The 20,900-nt window shown below is 44.2% G+C and overlaps 1 protein-coding gene across 2 annotated transcripts in view; it reads left to right on the forward strand.

The window, feature by feature from the left end:
- The window catches only part of RPAP1 (RNA polymerase II associated protein 1), a 210,377-nt gene that overhangs the window by 139,817 nt on the left and 49,660 nt on the right, over positions 1-20,900 (forward strand). For both annotated transcript variants that reach the window (XM_063947921.1, XM_063947922.1), the window contains exon 14: positions 17,815-17,994. In XM_063947921.1, coding sequence (XP_063803991.1) covers positions 17,815-17,994 — 180 coding nt within the window. The remainder of the gene's footprint in view (positions 1-17,814; positions 17,995-20,900) is intronic.

The following is a 20,900-nucleotide window of genomic DNA, read 5'->3' on the forward strand; positions in this document are numbered from 1 at the left end:
GACATTGTCTGGTTGTCCCTGTATAAAGGTGCATATCGTTGTTTATCTGACTGTTCTTCGGCGCAGGGATTGGCTGTTGTTCCCAACGACGCAGATGTCGGAAGTGGGTTTCAGAGTAGATACTGCCCGGTTACGGTTCAGTGTTTTTTCTGTCTGAGGATCCAGAGTTGGATCGGCTTTGAGGTGACACCTCATCAATAGGTTCCGTTAATAAGACAGATGGGTGCGGCCTAAGAGGTTTTTTTTTCGGTGAGCAGGTCTAATACCAGAGTGGTTTTCTAGGGACCAGTTGGAAATGCGGTCCGGGTCTCACCTGCGCATGCACCGGAATATAATCAAAACGGCCAGGACATCGCTCCTGTGGTGTCTGCTCGGTTCTTTCCTTATAGAGGAATGAAGGTTAGGGATCCAGGTTTAGATCCTGGTGTCCGTGCATACAGATCTCCGTAGCTGGGGAGCAGTCCTTTGCAAGGGACGTATTTCCAGAGGATGAGGTCAAGTTGGGAAACTTGTCTGCTGTAAGTTTTCTTGAATTAAGAGCTATTTTAGACGAACGTGTTCTTCGTGTTCTGCCCGTGTTAATTCTGCCAGACGACTTGTCAGCAATGGCGTAAGTAAGCCGCTAGGGCGGAACAAGGAGCAAAGTGGCAATGGCAGAAGATGCACACTTTGCAGTCGAGTGGGAAGTCTGGTAAATGCTATATTAGCAGTCTTCGTTCCGGAGGTAAACGACGGAGAAATAGATATCCTCTGCTGACACGATGTCCAGCCGGGAAAAATTCTGTCATCATCGAGAAGCTTTCCCAGACGTGACAAGTCTTTGAGGAGTGTCGCAATTGGACATGTTGGCGTCTCGCCTCAACGAGAGGCCTCGAGGAGATTGTTCCAGGTCAAGGGACACTCAAGATATAGCGGTGGACATCCTCGTGACACCGTGGGTGTTTTTAGTCGGTCTATGTGGCCTCTCCGCTTTCACTTTTCTGACAGTGGTAAGCATAAGATGATCGAAGGTTCCGATGATCCTCTTAAATCCGGTCTAGCCAGCAAGGGTTGGCTATCCAGTTTTTCATGGTTTACTCATAGAAAATTACTGCCCTCTTCCTTTATGTGAGGTAATGTTACAGCAAGATCAGGGCGTGTATCAGGACTTACCGAGGCTGCGTCTGACGGCGGGGCGGTTGAATGCCATGTCCTAAGCCGAACGGGAGTTCCCAGTGAAGTTGTTTCTTCAATTCTTCAGGCTAGGAAAGAACTAACGGCACAGCGTTACCACCGTTGTTGGAGTAATTATGTGTTTCGGTGATTATCCAGGAAGGCTCCTATGGAGGACTTTCAGCTAGATCGTGCTTATCCATGCTTTACAAGCCGATGTGGAGGCAAGCCTAATAAGTTTCTTTACGAAATTTCTCTCTTGGAAAGTGGTCCGGCTATTGACTTGACGTCCGCAAGGCCGGTGTTGGAAGTGGTGGTTTTTGTCTCACAAGAGCCTTGTTTGAACTTTCAGGTGGATAGAGAGGAATTGAGTACTAGGTTGGTAGTTCTACCAAGAGTGGTTTCTGGGTTTCGCAGAAATCGGCTTATTTTGATGCCGGTGGTTAATTGGGCATTAGCTGGTTCAAATTCTCTTGATCTAGTCAGGGATTTGAGTATGTAGGTCTTCATTTTGGCTCAGTTTGGAGAAACAGAGGCTCTGTTTGTCTGGTATGTTCCCAGCTTGGTTTGGGAGACTGCGTTATGCAGTCTGTTACATGCTGAATCTGTGATGCGGTTTGGCTTGTTCGTTTTACGGCTGATTTGCCGTCACCGAAGTCGGTGGAGGTTCCTTCTTTTGGGAAGATGGGTTTTTCTGGGGCGGATGCCCGAGGAGTCTCGGCGGTTCAACTTTGCCGAGCGGATTCTTGGTCGGGATCAAACGCTTTTGCTATGCTTTACAAGTTTGATACCCTGAATTTTGCGGACCTTATGTTTGCTCATTCGGTGCTGCAGAGTCGTCCGCACTCTCCCGCCCATTTTGGTGCTTTGGTATAAACCCCATGGTCCTTTTGGAGTCCCCAGCATCCTCTAGGACGTATGAGAAAATAGGATTTTACTACCTACCGGTAAATCCTTTTCTCTTAGTCCGTAGAGGATGCTGGGCGCCCGTCCCAGTGCGTACGGTGTCTACAGTTATTGCTTTTGGTTACACCCTGGTGGTGTGTTTTATCTGTCTGGCGGTTGCTACCGTTGTTCATAACATGGCATGCGGGGTCTTATTTTTGCTTCTGTGGACACACGGGTTGTGTTACATATTCTCTCAGCATGTGGCTGTGTTTTGTTCATGCCGTTGGCTGGTATTCTACTGAATGCCATGTTCTACGGTGTTTTTGCGGTGTGAGCTGGTAGGACACTCACTGTGTTTATAACAATAAATTCTTTCCTCGAAATTGTCCATCTCTCCTGGGCACAGTTTTCTAACTGAGGTCTGGAGGAGGAGCATAGAGGGAGGAGCCAGTTCACACCCAGTTTTAAGTCTTTATAGTGTGCCCAAGCTCCTGCGGATCTGTCTATACCCCATGGTCCTTTTGGAGTCCCCAGCATCCTCTACGGACTAAGAGAAAAGGATTTACCGGTAGGTACTAAAATCCTATTATCTGTTCATTATTGCCCTCTGGTAGGCATAACGGAGAGCACAAAGTAATACTGGACCATGTAACTAAATAAATCTGTGATTGACTGATAAATTTAGCGCTAAAGCAGCTCCAAAATAATAAACACAATTGTTCTCTAATATACAGTGCCTTGCTAAAGTATTGACCCCCCGTTGCATTCTTCATGTTTTGTTGCCTCACAACCTGGAATTAAAATGGATTGTTTGAAGGTTTGCATCATTGCATTCACAGAACATGCCTACAACTTGGAAGATGTTTTTCATTTATTGTGAAGCAAACAACAAATAGAACATAATTACTTTAGCGTGCATAACTATTCACACACCCTCTCCCCTCCTCCCCCTTCCCCAGTACTTTGTAGAGCCACTTTTTGCAGCAATTACAGCTACAGGTCGCTTTGGATAAGTCTCTGTGAGCTTGCCACATCTTGCCACTGGGATTTTTGCCCATTCCTCAAGGCAAAACTGCTCCAGCTCTTTCATGTTGGATGGTTTCCACTTATGAACAGCAATCTTCAAGTCTGACCACAGATTCTCAATTCTACATTTAGGTAGTCAACATGCCATTTGGCAAACTCAAAACATGCCTTCTTATTTATAACACTAAATAATGGCTTTTTCCATAAAGCATACCTCCCAACATGACCCTCTTCAGGAGGGACAGAATGCTCTGCTCCTGGACTTCCCTCTTAATTTAAAATTTACATCACCTGTGTTGAAACACCTTTCTTATTCATTAAACTGTTCAACACAGGTGCCTGCAATCATACATTAAGAGGGAAGTCCGGAAGCAGAGCATTGTGTCCCTCCTGGAGAGGGTCATGTTGGGAGGTATGCCATAAAGCCCAGTTCTATGGAGTGTACGGCTTATTGTGGTCACATGCGCAGATACACCAGTCTCTGCTGTGGAACTCTGAAGCTCCTTCAGGGTTACCTTTGGTCTCTGTGCTGCCTCTCTGATTAATGCCCTCCTTGCCCGTTCTGTGAGTTTTGGTGGCCGGCCCTCACTTGGCAGGTTTGTTGTGGTACCATGTTCTTTCCATTTGAAGATGATGGATTTGATGGTGCTCCGGGGGATCATCAAAGATTTGGATATTTTTTTATAAACCAACCCTGACTTGTACTTCTCAACAACTCTGTCCCTGACTTGTTTGGAGAGCTCCTTGGTCTTCATGGTGTGATGCCTCTTGGTTAGTGGTGTTGCAGCCTCTGGGGCCTTTCAGAAAAGGTGTGTTTATACTGACAGATCATGTGACACTTAGATTGCACACAGGTGGACTTCATTTCACTAATTATGTGACTTCTGAAGGTAATTGGTTGCACCAGACCGTTTGAGGGGCTTCATAGCAAAGGGGATGAATACATATGCACATGCCAATTTTAAAATTTGTATTTTCACTTCACCAACTTAGACTATTTTATGCAGATCCACCACATAAAAATTCAGATAAAAAATAAATAAATTACAGGTTGTGATGTAACAAAATAGGTAAAAAGCCAATAACTTTGATTCTGCAAAAACAAATTACAGATTTTATTCTAAAGTAAATATAATAAAAGTAGTAAATATTATTGGCTGTTTGTTGCAACATTGTCAGTAGGCCATTGCTAGGTGAATCGCTATCTTTAGGAATTTAAGTATTGTAGCCGTCAGTTAACCTGGTAAACGCACTTACAACCAATGAGAGCACAGCACTGTGCATACCAGTTGGTACTGTCACATTACAGTACTTGGCATTCATTACTAGCATTCCAATAAACCAAGTGTGTCTTTTATCTGATTGGTCCAGTAGAATAGCTAATCAGAGCTCTATGTAGGGTCTGTACAATAAATCTTATAATGAATCCTAACATGCAGAAAATAGATGATCACTAGTGATATTTATTTATATACAGAAAATGAGAGTGGCAGGGACGCTTTAAGAGACTCCGGGTGGGCCCCTCCTCTCCACAGCGCTGCAGGCTCTGGCATCGAGACGGTGTATACTGCGCATGCGCAGGTCTCTGGAATCTGCCAGCCATGGTCCTGAGACAAATTTTGAACTGCGTATACGCGGCGGCCATATTTGGATGGATTTTTGCCACAAATGCAGCAGCTGTAACGCTAGTCGTGGGACTCCAGAAAGGTAAGTATAAACAACGTGTGCGGTGTGGGCTCCCCTGGACCGAGGGGCCCACACATTGCACCCATGATAGAAACGCCAATGGAGTGTGGGAGAAATAAAGTGGAATTATACTAGTAACCATATATAATGTAATATGTGCGCTGCAGTGTCACCTGTAAAAGAAAAATATTAATAACAATGATTACAGCAGAGATATTATTACATATTCGTCAATCCATATCAAATGGTTTAAAATTAAATTAATTGGTTGCTAATCTATTTTTTATTTTGTTTATTTTTGTGTGTGATGACCCCTGTAAGTAAGTAGTCAGAAACCACCATTACTTTATTTTTATTTACCTTCATATGAAGATGGCGGCCATTTTTGTATAATGGCGTTTGACAAATTTCACTGTTGCAGATGTTTGGGGTAAATGCAATATCTCAACTCAGAAAAGTCATAGAAAGCTGTGATAAAAAAAATATTATTTTCAGCACATTTGACTCTACATTCGTTGTTATATAACTATTTCCCTACCTCACTTCCTTATGACTGAAATTTAAGGCCAAAGTCAATTGTCAGGTTTTTTTTTAATTTAAAACGGCTATTTTTTGGATTGTATTTCAGTGGGAGGGATTACAATTTCACAGCTGTATTTTTTTGGGTGGGGAATAGTTATATACTCAAAGATTTGCCAAACAAATGTTGAGTTCTCTATATTGTCTACTTTTTTATTAGATCACTCTGAAATTGGTAATATTTCTGTTTTTCACCTAAATTGACTTCTAATATCTCTGGTGGGGGACCGGATAAAAATTCAAATTCACAGCTTACACAGTACTCTATGAGAGGTAAATGTAAAAAAAAAATGTAGTTTGATATTCTATTTTTTGATAATCAGTTTTTTCCAATTTTCTGATTTTCCATATTTTGATATTGATATTTGCTCTTAGTGTAGCTTTGTTCCACATGGAATATCAAACTCCCAATTTCTCCTTCAGGGTCCACAGAGGTATCCACAGGATATATTTTGGGATATCAGGTATAATGTTCATTCTAGGATGTTTTTAGGGCAGGGTGCTGATCATTGAGGCGGGCACATTTTCATTTTGAAGGGCACATTTTTTATGTGACTCTTTGCGCACAAAGCATAGAGCATATGTTTATAGTTTTTATCCAGATATTTTCCCCTTAATGTATCATTTACCCCTACATACATATAGGACACCCATGTAACACCCAACATCTGTACTGATAAAAATACTATATACAGTATGTCCAGTCTTATTAAAGAACGGCTACAGCATATTCATAATAAGTAGATATAATAAATGTCTCCTCCAGTGCTGAAGTAGTTATAATCATTATGTGTAATAAAACTGAAAAGTTAAGCAGAGGGTTAAAATATACAGTATAGGTACAAAATAAAAGTCTGTTCTTCTACTAGGTAAATAGTGTAAGCAGTACATGCTCACTGTTTACCCTGTTCTTTCCCTCTTTATCAGAGTGCTGTGCTACGCCACCGGCAGCCACAGCCGTGATGACACTTATGGGTACACACCTAAAGATTTATCTGTCCAATCTGTCTGGTGGGAACAAAAATCTGGTAATATATGGAGCAATGATAATCAACCATTTGCTCCCATATGCTGGAAAATGGCCGAAAACGATTGGATAAATGTATTAAATCAAACGGATTTAACGAATTTGTCTGAATGACCATTGTCTGTTTTCCAGTGTTTCTCTATCGTCCTAAGTGGATGCTGGGGTTCCTGAAAGGACCATGGGGAATAGCGGCTCCGCAGGAGACAGGGCACAAAAAAGTAAAGCTTTACTAGGTCAGGTGGTGTGCACTGGCTCCTCCCCCTATGACCCTCCTCCAGACTCCAGTTAGATTTTGTGCCCGAACGAGAAGGGTGCAATCTAGGTGGCTCTCCTAAAGAGCTGCTTAGAGAAAGTTTAGTTTAGGTTTTTTTCTTTACAGTGAGTCCTGCTGGCAACAGGATCACTGCAACGTGGGACTTAGGGGGAAAGTAGTAAACTCACCTGCATGCAGAGTGGATTTGCTGCTTGGCTACTGGACACCATTAGCTCCAGAGGGATCGAACACAGGCCCAGCCGTGGAGTCCGGTCCCGGAGCCGCGCCGCCGACCCCCTTGCAGATGCTGAAGCGTGAAGAGGTCCGGAAACCGGCGGCTGAAGACTCCTCAGTCTTCATAAGGTAGCGCACAGCACTGCAGCTGTGCGCCATTTTCCTCTCAGCACACTTCACTGGGCGGTCACTGAGGGTGCAGAGCGCTGGGGGGGGGCGCTCTGAGAGGCAAATATAAACCTTATACAAGGCTAAAAATACCTCACATATAGCCCATAGGGGCTATATGGAGATATTTAACCCCTGCCTGACTGGAAAAATAGCGGGAGAAGAACCCGCCGAAAAAGGGGCGGGGCCTATCTCCTCAGCACACGGCGCCATTTTCTGTCACAGCTCCGCTGGTCAGAACGGCTCCCAGGTCTCTCCCCTGCACTGCACTACAGAAACAGGGTAAAACAGAGAGGGGGGGCACATTAATGGCTATATATATATATATTAAAGCAGCTATAAGGGAGCACTTAATATAAGGATATCCCTTGTATATATAGCGCTTTGTGGTGTGTGCTGGCAGACTCTCCCTCTGTCTCCCCAAAAGGGCTAGTGGGTCCTGTCTTCATTAGAGCATTCCCTGTGAGTTTGCGGTGTGTGTCGGTACGTGGTGTCGACATGTATGAGGACGATATTGGTGTGGAGGCGGAGCAATTGCCAAATATGCAGATGTCACCCCCCAGGGGGTCGACACCAGAATGGATGCCTTTATTTGTGGAATTACGTGATGGTTTATCTTCCCTTAAACAGTCAGTTGAGGACATGAGGCGGCCGGACAATCAATTAATGCCTGTCCAGGCGCCTCAAACACCGTCAGGGGCTGTAAAACGCCCTTTGCCTCAGTCGGTCGACACAGACCCAGACACGGGCACTGATTCCAGTGACGACGGTAGAAATTCAAACGTATTTTCCAGTAGGGCCACACGTTATATGATTTTGGCAATGAAGGAGACGTTACATTTAGCTGATACTACAGATACCGTAAAACAGGGTATTATGTATGGTGTGAAAAAACTACAAACAGTTTTTCCTGAATCAGAAGAATTAAATGACGTGTGTGATGAAGCGTGGGTTGCTCCTGATAAAAAGTTGATAATTTCAAAAAAGTTATTGGCATTATACCCTTTCCCGCCAGAGGTTAGGGCGCGCTGGGAAACACCCCCTAAGGTGGACAAGGCGCTCACACGCTTATCCAAACAAGTGGCGTTACCCTCTCCTGAGACGGCCGCACTTAAGGATCCATCAGATAGAAAGATGGAAGTTATTCAAAAGAATATATACACACATGCAGGTGTTATACTACGACCAGCTATAGCAACTGCCTGGATGTGCAGTGCTGGAGTAGTTTGGTCAGAATCCCTGATTGAAAATATTGATACCCTAGATAGGGACAATGTTTTACTGTCGTTAGAACAAATAAAGGATGCATTTATCTATATGCGTGATGCACAGAGGGATATTTGCACACTGGCATCTCGGGTGAGTGCTATGTCCATTTCAGCCAGAAGAGCCTTATGGACACGACAGTGGACAGGCGATGCGGATTCAAAACGTCACATGGAGGTTTTGCCGTATAAAGGGGAGGAGTTATTTGGAGTTGGTCTATCAGACTTGGTGGCCACGGCTACTGCCGGGAAATCCACTTTTTTACCTCAAGTCACTCCCCAACAGAGAAAGGCACCGACCTTTCAACCGCAGCCTTTTCGCTCCTACAAAAATAAGAGAGCAAAGGGCTTGTCGTACCTGCCACGAGGCAGAGGAAGAGGGAAGAGACACCAACAGGCAGCTCCTTCCCAGGAACAGAAGCCCTCCCCGGCTCCTGCAAAAACCTCAGCATGACGCTGGGGCCTCTCAAGCGGACTCGGGGACAGTGGGGGGCCGTCTCAAAAATTACAGCGCGCAGTGGGCTCACTCGCAGGTAGACCCCTGGATCCTGCAGATAATATCTCAGGGGTACAGGTTGGAATTAGAGACGGATCCTCCTCATCGTTTCCTGAAGTCTGCCTTACCAACCGTCTCTTCCGAAAGGGAGAGGGTGTTGGAAGCCATTCACAAGCTGTACGCTCAGCAGGTGATAGTCAAAGTACCCCTATTACAACAAGGAAAGGGGTATTATTCCACTCTATTTGTGGTACCGAAGCCGGATGGCTCGGTAAGGCCTATTCTAAATCTGAAGTCCTTGAACCTCTACATAAAAAAGTTCAAGTTCAAGATGGAGTCACTCAGAGCAGTGATAGCGAACCTGGAAGAAGGGGACTTTATGGTATCCTTGGACATCAAGGATGCGTATCTACACGTTCCGATTTACCCCGCACACCAGGGGTACCTCAGGTTCATTGTTCAAAACTGTCACTATCAGTTTCAGACGCTGCCGTTCGGATTGTCCACGGCGCCTCGGGTCTTTACCAAGGTAATGGCCGAGATGATGATTCTTCTTCGAAGAAAAGGCGTATTAGTTATCCCATACTTGGACGATCTCCTAATAAGGGCAAGGTCCAGAGAACAGCTGGAGACAGCTTTAGCACTATCTCAAGAGGTGCTAAGACAACACGGGTGGATTCTGAATATTCCAAAATCCCATTTAATCCCGACAACTCGTCTGCTGTTCCTAGGAATGATTCTGGACACGGTTCAGAAAAAGGTTTTCCTTCCAGAGGAAAAAGCCAAGGAGTTATCCGATCTAGTCAGGAACCTCCTAAAACCAGGAAAAGTGTCAGTACATCAATGCACAAGAGTCCTGGGAAAAATGGTGGCTTCTTACGAAGCAATTCCATTCGGCAGATTCCATGCAAGAATATTCCAAAGGGATCTGTTGGACAAATGGTCAGGGTCGCATCTGCAGATGCACCTGCGAATAACCCTGTCACCAAAGACAAGGGTGTCACTTCTGTGGTGGTTGCAGAAGGCTCACCTATTAGAAGGCCGCAGATTCGGCATTCAGGATTGGATCCTGGTGACCACGGACGCCAGCCTGAGAGGCTGGGGAGCAGTCACACAAGGAAGAAACTTCCAGGGAGTATGGACGAGTCTGGAAAAGTCTCTTCACATAAACATTCTGGAACTAAGAGCAATCTACAATGCTCTAAGCCAGGCGGAACTTCTCCTGCAAGGAAAGCCGGTGTTGATTCAGTCGGACAACATCACGGCGGTCGCCCATGTAAACAGGCAGGGCGGCACAAGAAGCAGGAGTGCAATGGCAGAAGCTGCCAAGATTCTTCGCTGGGCGGAGAATCACGTGATAGCACTGTCAGCAGTGTTCATCCCGGGCGTGGACAACTGGGAAGCAGACTTCCTCAGCAGACACGATCTTCATCCGGGAGAGTGGGGTCTACATCCAGAAGTCTTCAACATGTTAATAGACCGTTGGGAAAGACCAATTGTAGACATGATGGCGTCTCGCCTCAACAAGAAACTGGACAAATATTGCGCCAGGTCAAGAGATCCACAGGCAATAGCTGTGGACGCACTGGTAACTCCTTGGGTGTACCAGTCAGTGTATGTGTTTCCTCCTCTGCCGCTCATACCAAAGGTATTGAAGATCATACGGCAAAGAAGAGTAAGAACAATACTAGTGGTTCCGGATTGGCCGAGAAGGACTTGGTATCCGGAACTTCAAGAGATGCTCACGGACGAACCGTGGCCTCTACCTCTGAGAAGGGACCTGCTACAGCAGGGTCCCTGTCTTTTTCAAGACTTACCGCGGCTGCGTTTGACGGCATGGCGGTTGAACGCCAGATCCTAAAAGGGAAAGGCATTCCAGAAGAAGTCATTCCTACCTTGATTAAGGCACGGAAGGAAGTCACCGTGAAACATTATCACCGCATTTGGCGAAAATATGTAGCGTGGTGCGAGGATCGGAGGGTTCCGACGGAGGAATTCCAACTGGGTCGTTTCCTACATTTCCTGCAATCAGGATTATCTATGGGTCTCAAATTGGGATCCATTAGGGTTCAAATTTCGGCCCTGTCAATATTCTTCCAAAAAGAATTGGCCTCTGTCCCTGAGGTCCAGACTTTTGTCAAGGGAGTACTGCATATACAGCCTCCTGTGGTGCCTCCGGTGGCACCGTGGGATCTAAATGTAGTTTTAGATTTCCTCAAATCCCATTGGTTTGAACCATTGAGAAAGGTGGATTTGAAATATCTCACATTGAAAGTGACTATGTTACTAGCCCTGGCCTCTGCCAGGAGAGTATCTGAATTGGCGGCTTTATCTTATAAAAGTCCTTATCTAATCTTCCATTCGGATAGGGCAGAACTGCGGACTCGTCCGCATTTTCTCCCTAAAGTGGTATCAGCATTTCATCTGAACCAACCTATTGTGGTGCCTGCGGCCACTAGCGACTTGGAGGACTCCAAGTTGTTGGACGTTGTCAGAGCCTTAAAAATATACATTGCAAGGACGGCTGGAGTCAGAAAATCTGACTCGCTGTTTATATTGTATGCACCCAACAAGTTGGGCGCACCTGCTTCTAAGCAGTCGATTGCTCGTTGGATTTGTAACACAATTCAACTTGCACATTCTGTGGCAGGCCTGCCACAGCCTAAAACTGTAAAAGCCCACTCCACAAGGAAGGTGGGCTCATCTTGGGCGGCTGCCCGAGGGGTCTCGGCATTACAACTCTGCCGAGCAGCTACGTGGTCGGGGGAGAACACGTTTGTAAAATTTTACAAATTTGATACCCTGGCAAAGGAGGACCTGGAGTTCTCTCATTCGGTGCTGCAGAGTCATCCGCACTCTCCCGCCCGTTTGGGAGCTTTGGTATAATCCCCATGGTCCTTTCAGGAACCCCAGCATCCACTTAGGACGATAGAGAAAATAAGAATTTACTTACCGATAATTCTATTTCTCGGAGTCCGTAGTGGATGCTGGGCGCCCATCCCAAGTGCGGATTATCTGCAATACTTGTACATAGTTATTGTTAACTAATTCGGGTTATTGTTAAGGAGCCATCTTTAAGAGGCCCTTTCTGTTGTCATACTGTTAACTGGGTTTAGATCACAAGTTGTACGGTGTGATTGGTGTGGCTGGTATGAGTCTTACCCGGGATTCAAAATGCCTCCCTTATTGTGTATGCTCGTCCGGGCACAGTACCTAACTGGAGTCTGGAGGAGGGTCATAGGGGGAGGAGCCAGTGCACACCACCTGACCTAGTAAAGCTTTACTTTTTTGTGCCCTGTCTCCTGCGGAGCCGCTATTCCCCATGGTCCTTTCAGGAACCCCAGCATCCACTACGGACTCCGAGAAATAGAATTATCGGTAAGTAAATTCTTATTTTTGGAGTAATGATCAATTGTAAATTGCTCCATATATTTCTAGATTTTTGTCCCCACCAGACTGATTGGACAGATAAATCTTTAGGTGTGTTTACAGTCCCTCCTTTGCCATCCATTTCATTAAGGATAGAAATTGTTTCAATTTCAGAGATGGGCAGGGAGTAGACAACTACATTGTAACATGCACTCTGACTGTTGCATTCTGTATACAAGGGGATATTTATGATCCTGCAGGGTGCACTGAAAAAGGGCAGGGTGCTTTTTCACATTTCAAAAATGAGCAGGGTGCAGCATCCTGCTGAAACAGCCTAGAAGGAACACTAAGGTAGCGACAGCGGAATAGCACCAACGATCTAAGCTTTTTAGACTCCCAGGATGCAATGGGCCAGTCCCCTATATCCCCGCCTCCTGGCTCAGGCAATTCAGTTTTTTGTTTGTTGCAGCAGGAGCCGGGCCATGGTCTAAAGGGCTGCTAGTTTTTGCCGCCACAAGCTTTTTAAATTTATTTTTATAGTCTCTACCTTTTTCAGGTAGGATGTACTAGCAAGTCCAGACTGACCTTACCAGGCTGTGGCCGAAGAACGGTGAGAAGATAAGGTGTCGGTTTCGTTTATCGGATTAAGGCACAGGACACAGCCTCACTGTTTCTGGGTCAGACTACTGAACAGGCACTGGTGCGGCTGCCACCTCGGGTGCACCAGCACTAGGCCTCAGGGATCATAGGCTCCAGGGATTAGTAAGAGGCCGGGATCCCTGGGGTTGATGTCAGCAGTAGGGAGTAAGGCACTCCCCTGGTCGCCCCTCCCCCCCTCCAGGTTCATAACCAGTTATTTCCAAGTCTCCCGCCATGAACTGATCTCCACGCTTCCGTGGAGGATTCAGGGGCTACTACACAGTCGGAGGGTATCCATTCATGCAGCAATGCAAGTGATGGTTTCAATGGTGTCAACATTCAACATGGTGGAATATGCTCAATTCCATTTGAGGCCCCTTCAACATCTGATTCTTTCCATATGGAATGGAATGCATCAGACGATAAAAACCCAGACTATGATTCTTCCTCAGGAAGTACGGTGGTCGTTAGCTTGGTGGCTACAGACATCCCATCTGGACAAAGGCCGACCCTTTTGGATCTCGCATTGGGAAGGTCTGACGACATTCGCCAGTCTTCAGGGTTGGGGAGCCGTGACAGAACAGTGCTTCTTCCAGGGACAATGGACCAAGGAAGAAAGTTGCCTGCCAATCAATATACTGGAACTTCGGGCCATATACATGGCACTAACTCAGGCAAAAGAAATACTTCATGGCAAGCCGATTCAGATTCGCTCGGACAATTCGACGGCAGTAGCTCAGTCACCAAGGAGGAATGCGCAGTCGAATGGGCAATGAAGGAGGTAAGCAGCACGTTAAGGTGGGCAGATCTTTGTCATCCAGCCGTGTCCGCAGTATTCATTCCGGGAGTCCTAAATTGGGAAGCAGATTTTCTCAGCCGGCACGCCATTCATGCAAGCAAATGGGCCTTACACCCAGAAGTCTTTCAGATTCTGGTAAACAAGTGGGGACTGCCGGAAGTAGACCTCATGGCTTCTCGTCAGAACAACAAAGTACCCGCATACGGGTCAAGAGCAAAGGATCCCAAAGGGACCTTTGTGGATGCCCTGTCAGTAAAATCGGTCTTTCGTCTGGCCTATGTGTTTCCACCAATCGACATGTTACCCAGGGTGATGTGAAGGGCAAAACAAGGAAGGGGCGCCGTGATACTAATAGCTTTGGCGTGGCCCAGACAACATTGGTACACAGATCTGCAGAGGCTGTCCGGATCCTCTGTTTCGACTGCCCCAGGGTCTTTGTCTCTACAAACACCTGGATTGACTGTCTTTGATGGCTTGTCTCTTGAGACATCCATCTTGAAAGCAAAAGGGTTTTCACAACAGGTAATTCAAACAATGCTTAAAGCAAGGAAATCATCCTCAGCTCGCATTTATTACCGGATATGCGAGACTTATATTCAGTGGTGTACTGTCAGAAATTATGACCCTAGGTCTTTCAGAGTTTCAAGACTTCTAGCTTTCCGTTCCTGTTCGCACTTTTTTCCAAGGAATGCTCCACATTCAACCTCCTTTTGTTCCCCCTACAGCCCCTTGGGATCTAGAAATAGTCCTAAGGGCGCTTCAAGTTGCCCCATTTGAACCACTGAATAAAGTGGATTTGAAATGGTTGACAGCTAAATTTCTCTTTCTACTGGCAATTGCTTCAGCTAGGAGAGTTTCAGATTTAGGGGCATTATTATGTCTCCCTCCATTTCTGATTTTCATCCAGATAGAGCAGTTCTCCGAACTAAATCTGGATATCTTCCTAAGGTGGTTTCTAAGTTCCACCTTAATGAGGAAATTGTTGTTACGGCTTTTCAGGGACCGGACCTTTCGGGGGGAGATGCATCATTGGATGTAGTTCGTGCTTTAAAGATGTACGTGGATCATACCAGTGCCATCAGAAAGACAGACACTGTCTTCATCCTTTACGGATTTCACAGGAGAGGATGGCCTGTTGACAGAGCAGACGCTGGCGATATGCCTTCAGATGATTATCTGGAATCATATTCTCATGCTGATCTCCCTATCCCGGCTAATGTCTGTGCCCACTCTATTCTTAAGGTAGGTCTTTCTTGGACAGCACACTGTGGTGCCTCAGCTGAGCAGGTATGTAAGGCAGCCACATGGTCATCTATTAAAACATTCATTAGACATTACGCCTTTGATGCCTTCGCCTCTCAGGATGCTGCTTTCGGGCGAAAGATTCTCCTGTCCAATCAGGCGCTTCCCCTCCACTAAATTCTGCTTTGGGACATCCCAAGGTATATCTTGTGGATACCTCTGTGGACCCTGAAGGAGAAATGAGTAGTAATGGTAGACTTACCGTCAATAACTCTCTTTCTCCGAAGTCCACAGTATCCTAAGGGATCCTACCCTGATGCACCTGATTTGAGGATCCTTACACTTACTAACCTCTTCCTTCTTGTATGGAAGTGTTTGTACAGGTATGTTCTTCTCGCCTGATTAGGGCTCTCCATTATGCTCCTGCTTTAAACTTTGGGAAAACAACTGAATTGCCTGAGCCAGGAGTCAGGGATTTAGGGGACTGGCCCATTGCATCCTGGGAGTCTGAAAAGCTTAGATCGTTGGTGCCATTCCACTGTCGCGACCTGATATCCCAATGTTAAGGTATATCCTGTGGATACTGTGGACTTTGGAGAAAGAGTTATCAACGGTGTCTACCATAAGTACTTTTTTTTTTTTTTTTACATTTACCTCTCCTAGAGTACTGTGTATTCTACGAATTTGAGTTTTTTAATTAAGTCCCCCACCAGAGATATTATGGGGTATAGTCAATTGAAGTCGAGAGCTGCCGTCTGTCGAAAAGACTGCAGTTTTCGACTTTTTTAGGTCGGAAGGGTTCCGACCTATTCAATCTAACCCCAAATTATTCGACAAGTCGAGGAATTCGACTTGTCAGAAAACATGTGGATCGGCGGAATAGCTGCCGATCCACGTGCTTTTCGACCATCTCAATTCGACTTTAAAAAAAGACGAATTGAGATGCGGGAGCAGAGACAGGGGAGAGCCGCGGGCAGACAGGGGAGAGCAGCGTCGGAGGATGTATCACAGCCGGCGCTCACAGCAGTGTCTACCCAGCTCCACAAGCGAGACCTCGCTTGCTGGAGCCGGGTGGACGCTGCCGGGAGCGGTGGCTGTGATGCGGGAGGTCAGTTTAGGTGAAAAACTAGCAATTTCAGAGTGCTCTAATAAAAAAAAAGGAGACAAGATAGAGAACTCAACATTTGTTTGTCAAATCTTTGAGTATATAACTATTCCCCCTAAAAAATACAGCTGTGAAATGTTATTTCCTCCCACTGAAATGCAATCCAAAAAATAGACTCTTTTTTTTTTTAATTCTGACAATTAACTTTGGCCTTAAATTTCAGTCATAAGGAAGTGAGGTAGGGAAATAGTTATAAAACAAACTGAACTTGAAATGTGCTGAAAATATTGGTTTTTATCCCAGCTTTCTATGACTTTTCTGAGCTGAGATATTGCATTTACCCCAAACATCTGCAACAGTGAAAAATGTCAAACGCCATGATACAAAAATGGCAGCCATCTTCGTATGAAGGTAAATAAAATAAAGTAATGGTGGTTTCTGAATACTAACTTACAGGGGTCATCACACACAAAAGATAAAAAAAAAAAATAAATGGTCAAGCAACCAGGACTGGACCACTTCACACATATTGGCCCTCATTCCGAGTTGTTCGCTCGCAAGCTGCTTTTAGCAGCTTTGCACACGCTAAGCCGCCGCCTACTGGGAGTGAATCTTAGCTTATCAAAATTGCGAACGAAAGATTAGCAAAATTGCGAATAGACACTTCTTAGCAGTTTCTGAGTAGCTCCACACTTACTCGGCATCTGCGATCAGTTCAGTGCTTGTCGTTCCTGGTTTGACGTCACAAACACACCCAGCGTTCGCCCAGACCCTCCTCCGTTTCTCCAGCCACTCCCGCGTTTTTCCCAGAAACGGTAGCGTTTTTTCGCGCACACCCATAAAACGGCCAGTTTCCGCCCAGAAACACCCACTTCCTGTCAATCACATTACGATCACCAGAACGAAGAAAAAACCTCGTAATGCCGTGAGTAAAATACCTAACTGTATAGCAAATTTACTTGGCGCAGTCACACTGCGGACATTGCGCATGCGCATTAGCGACTAATCGCTCCGTTGCGAGAAAAAAATAACGAGCGAACAACTCGGAATGACCCCCATTGACCCATACGTTATAAACTAGTAACCAGAATAAAGATGTTTTAAAACATAGTCATGGAATTTCAATTAGGGTTTTCTATTTTTATTTAGTGAAACAGATTCTTTTTTTCTTTATTATTATTATTTTAGGCAAATTAGTGGCACTGCTTGTGTTAGCAGACTACAGTCATAGCAAATAATATTTTTTGATATCACTAATATGTAGATGTGTCCTGAAACACCTTTCCTCAATACGCCATGTGGTGTGAGACACCTGGCTCGAGTGAGCCGTGCCAAGTGGTATAGCATCGTTTACGTGCAAATGTGCATCTTAATTGCAGTGTGATGCGACAATACTACTTCACGAGATTGCATTGATTAATTTGATATGTGATTGTGATTTGAGATTGTATATCTCTGTGTGGAATCTGTAAACAAAGCACAATGGAACTTGGAGGGAAAAAAAGACATGGCTGCAGCATCGTAGCACTTCATGTACAGATTCAGACTCAGCCGCACACAGACGTATAAGTGTCAAATATAACAAATTAATCTCTACAGTCTTGTAAAGTGGTTTTGTCGCATCACGTCTAAGATGCACATTTGCGCAAAAAAGACACTCAGTGCAAGTTAAATCACATAGGACCTGGCGGGCTGAGAAGGGATGTTTGGCGCAAGTCCAAGGAGGCACATAGCCATTGTCCTAAACAATTACTGTTTCTAGTGATATTAGTATATGCTTAAGTCCGACATGTTCCTGAAATCTATATTGTATCATCCACCATAAATTAGATGAGCAATATTTAATTTTGGGTCACTACTAAAACCTCTGATTGTATTGTCCATAGCTCCTAGATTGCCCGCGGTTGATGGAAACCATAGTACGTGAGTTCCTACCGATGCAGTGGAGTATTGCAATGGAAACTAGTGATCCTGGACCTTCTAGCCTCCATGGTATGCCATGTTCAATTGCGATGAAATTTCTACGGGTGCTGGCATCCTCAGGGCGACATTCATCTGCCAGACTGGTATGTAGAGTGAAATATGGTAATTGTACATTAGTCCCTTCCAGAGCCGGCCCTAACCAATATGATGCTCTAGGCAAGATTTTGGCTGGTGCCCCCTAGCACCACCGCTAGTTCCGCCTCTGACCCTGCACCCCTTTCCCAGCACCATCTCCCCGCCCCCCCCACCCATAGCAGTCGTTTTTTTTTCCTACCCCCTGTAATTTAAATAAGAACAGTGTGCACATTCGGCGCACAGACCAAAAAGGTATGTGTTTTTGTTGGCAAGAGGCATGGCCACACAATAGTACCCCCAATTCAACTTATGCCTCACAGTAGTACAACTTTATTTACAATTTATAATGCGATAGTGTCTCTTATTCACATTACATCACACAGTAGTACCACTTTACCTTATATACATTACTCCTCACAATAGTGCACCTTATTCACATAACATCACACTGAATTGCTCCTTATTCACATTACACCACATCATATTGCTCTTTATTCTCATTATACCACACCATATTGCTCCTTATTCACATTACACCACACCATATTGCTCTTTATTCACATTAGACCACACAGTAGTGCCCTTTCTATACGTTACGCCACACAGTAGAGCACCTTATACACATAATGCCACACATTGGTAATGCATTTATACACATAATACCACACAGTAATGCCCCTTACACATATGACACACATTATTAATGTCCTTATAAACATAATGCGCCTTACACATTATGCCAACCATTATTTATGCCCTTATACACATAATTTCCCTTACACATATGCTACACATTGTTAATGCCCTTATACACATAATGACACACATGATGTCCCTTACACATATGCCGCACATTATTAGTGCCCTTGTACACATAATGACACACACAGTGCCCCTTACACATGTTACACATTATTAATTCCCTTATACACATAATGACACTTATAGTTCCTGGCGTGAGTCATCTGGCAGCTCTGCTAACGTTGGGTGCCTATTTTTTTATGAAATGAATCTAATTTGTAATGCTATGTAGCTAGGACACACAAGAAGCTTCTGCTCATTAAAATGATATGCTGCACGCCTATATACTGTGTGCGACTGTGACTATATCTGCATACAAAATGCTACACAGTGACAGAATATAGGCATGCCGCATATCATTTTAATCAGCAGAAGCTGCTTGTGCCCCTAGGCATACCAGATGCCCTAGGCAATTGCCTAGTTTGCCTATGCCTAGGGCCGGCTCTGGTCCCTTCCTATTTTTTGTTGTAGACTAGACTGGTCTTTATTTCATGTCTTGCAGTATTCATTACAGCTTCTACAATATTCCCTCAATTGTGCAGAGTTATCACGGGGGAGAGATTATGGAGAACAAATAAACATCTGATCTATAGATTTTTCCCTTGCGGACTAAAGAAGCTCAAACATTTCCCAGTCAAATGTGTATTCCTATTTATTCCACAAAGCACATCAGCAGCGTCCTCAGACATCATCAGGGGTTTCTTTAGTATGGACTATATGGAAACGGGGCCTGGACTGCACACCCTAGCTTATTATAATGGGATGTGCTACCTTGCTGGGACTAAGTACTGTAATACTACAACATAGGAACAAAGGGTGCAGGTGCACCATACACCATTAAAATTATTATAACCATAATATAATATTTGAGGTTCTTGGCATTTCTTTAGTATGAAATGGTATAGCAAAACGTTACTGTAACAAGCAACATATTGTATATTGTGTGTGTGTCTACAATATACAGTATATCGTCAGACAGGTCTGTGAGCACCATACCGATCTGCTGTGTTCACTGCCTTAAATAAGACTGCATCGAGAGAACAGCAAGATGTTCCTGCTGTTTCCCAATGCAGAAAGAATGAACAGCTCTGGCTGATGTTATAAATACATGAACAGCACAGGAGGATGGAGGAAATACAGATATTTACTTGTTTAGGTTTGTGGAGTGCAAATATATATATATATATATATATATATATATATATATATATATATATATATACAAAACAAGATTCAGAGTGTGCACAGTAATTCTAAAATAATTAAAATAAATAACCAATTGTCATTAGTAAACAACCAACAACCATTACAGAATTACAATAATTTATTAAAAACAATTAAATAGACAAGTAAAATCTCTATAACATTGTTAATGAAGGCTTGTTTGTCATTGAAAAAGAGTTCTGATCCCAACGCGTTTCGTCCTTGTTAGAACTTCATCAGGGGATATCAGCAGAAAGCGTAATTCATCAGAGACCCAATTAGTTGGTCTATTCTCGATAGGTGAAGCAATCTCTATCTTAAGGTGTAACCAAGATGCAGTTTGATCTAGTGGTATGGCTTCTATACGGAAAGAAGGTCAAAATAGTGGGTCTAATCCCAGGTGAAACGACCTTAATCTTTAAGGTGATGGTGTGACCGAGAGAACAATTTGATCTAGTGGTATAGCTTCTGTACAAAAAAAATGGTCTAATATGACCTCAACTAGGTGAATGTAGACCTTCGTGATCAATAATAATGAAACAGTGTCCACAATTGGATACCATTAAATGATATTCCAAGAGAAAGGCTTCCCAAAGATGTGCATGTGTCTCCTTCAAAAATGTGAAAGGAGACACATACACATCTTTGGGAAGTCAAAAGTTTGTACACACCTTCTCATTCAATGGTTTTTATTTACTATAATTATTTTCTACATTGTAGATTAATACTGAAGACATGAAAACTATGAAAGAACACATATGGAATTATGTTGTAAACAAAAAAGTGTTATACAAATCAAAATATGTTTTATATTTTAGATTCCTTAAAGTAGCCCCCTTTTGCTTTAATGACAGTTTTACACACTCTTTGCATTCTCTCAATCAGCTTCATGAGGTAGTCTCCTGGAATG

The sequence above is a fragment of the Pseudophryne corroboree genome, chromosome 12 (genome assembly GCF_028390025.1).
Source record: "Pseudophryne corroboree isolate aPseCor3 chromosome 12, aPseCor3.hap2, whole genome shotgun sequence".
NCBI classification, from domain to species: Eukaryota; Metazoa; Chordata; class Amphibia; order Anura; family Myobatrachidae; genus Pseudophryne; species Pseudophryne corroboree.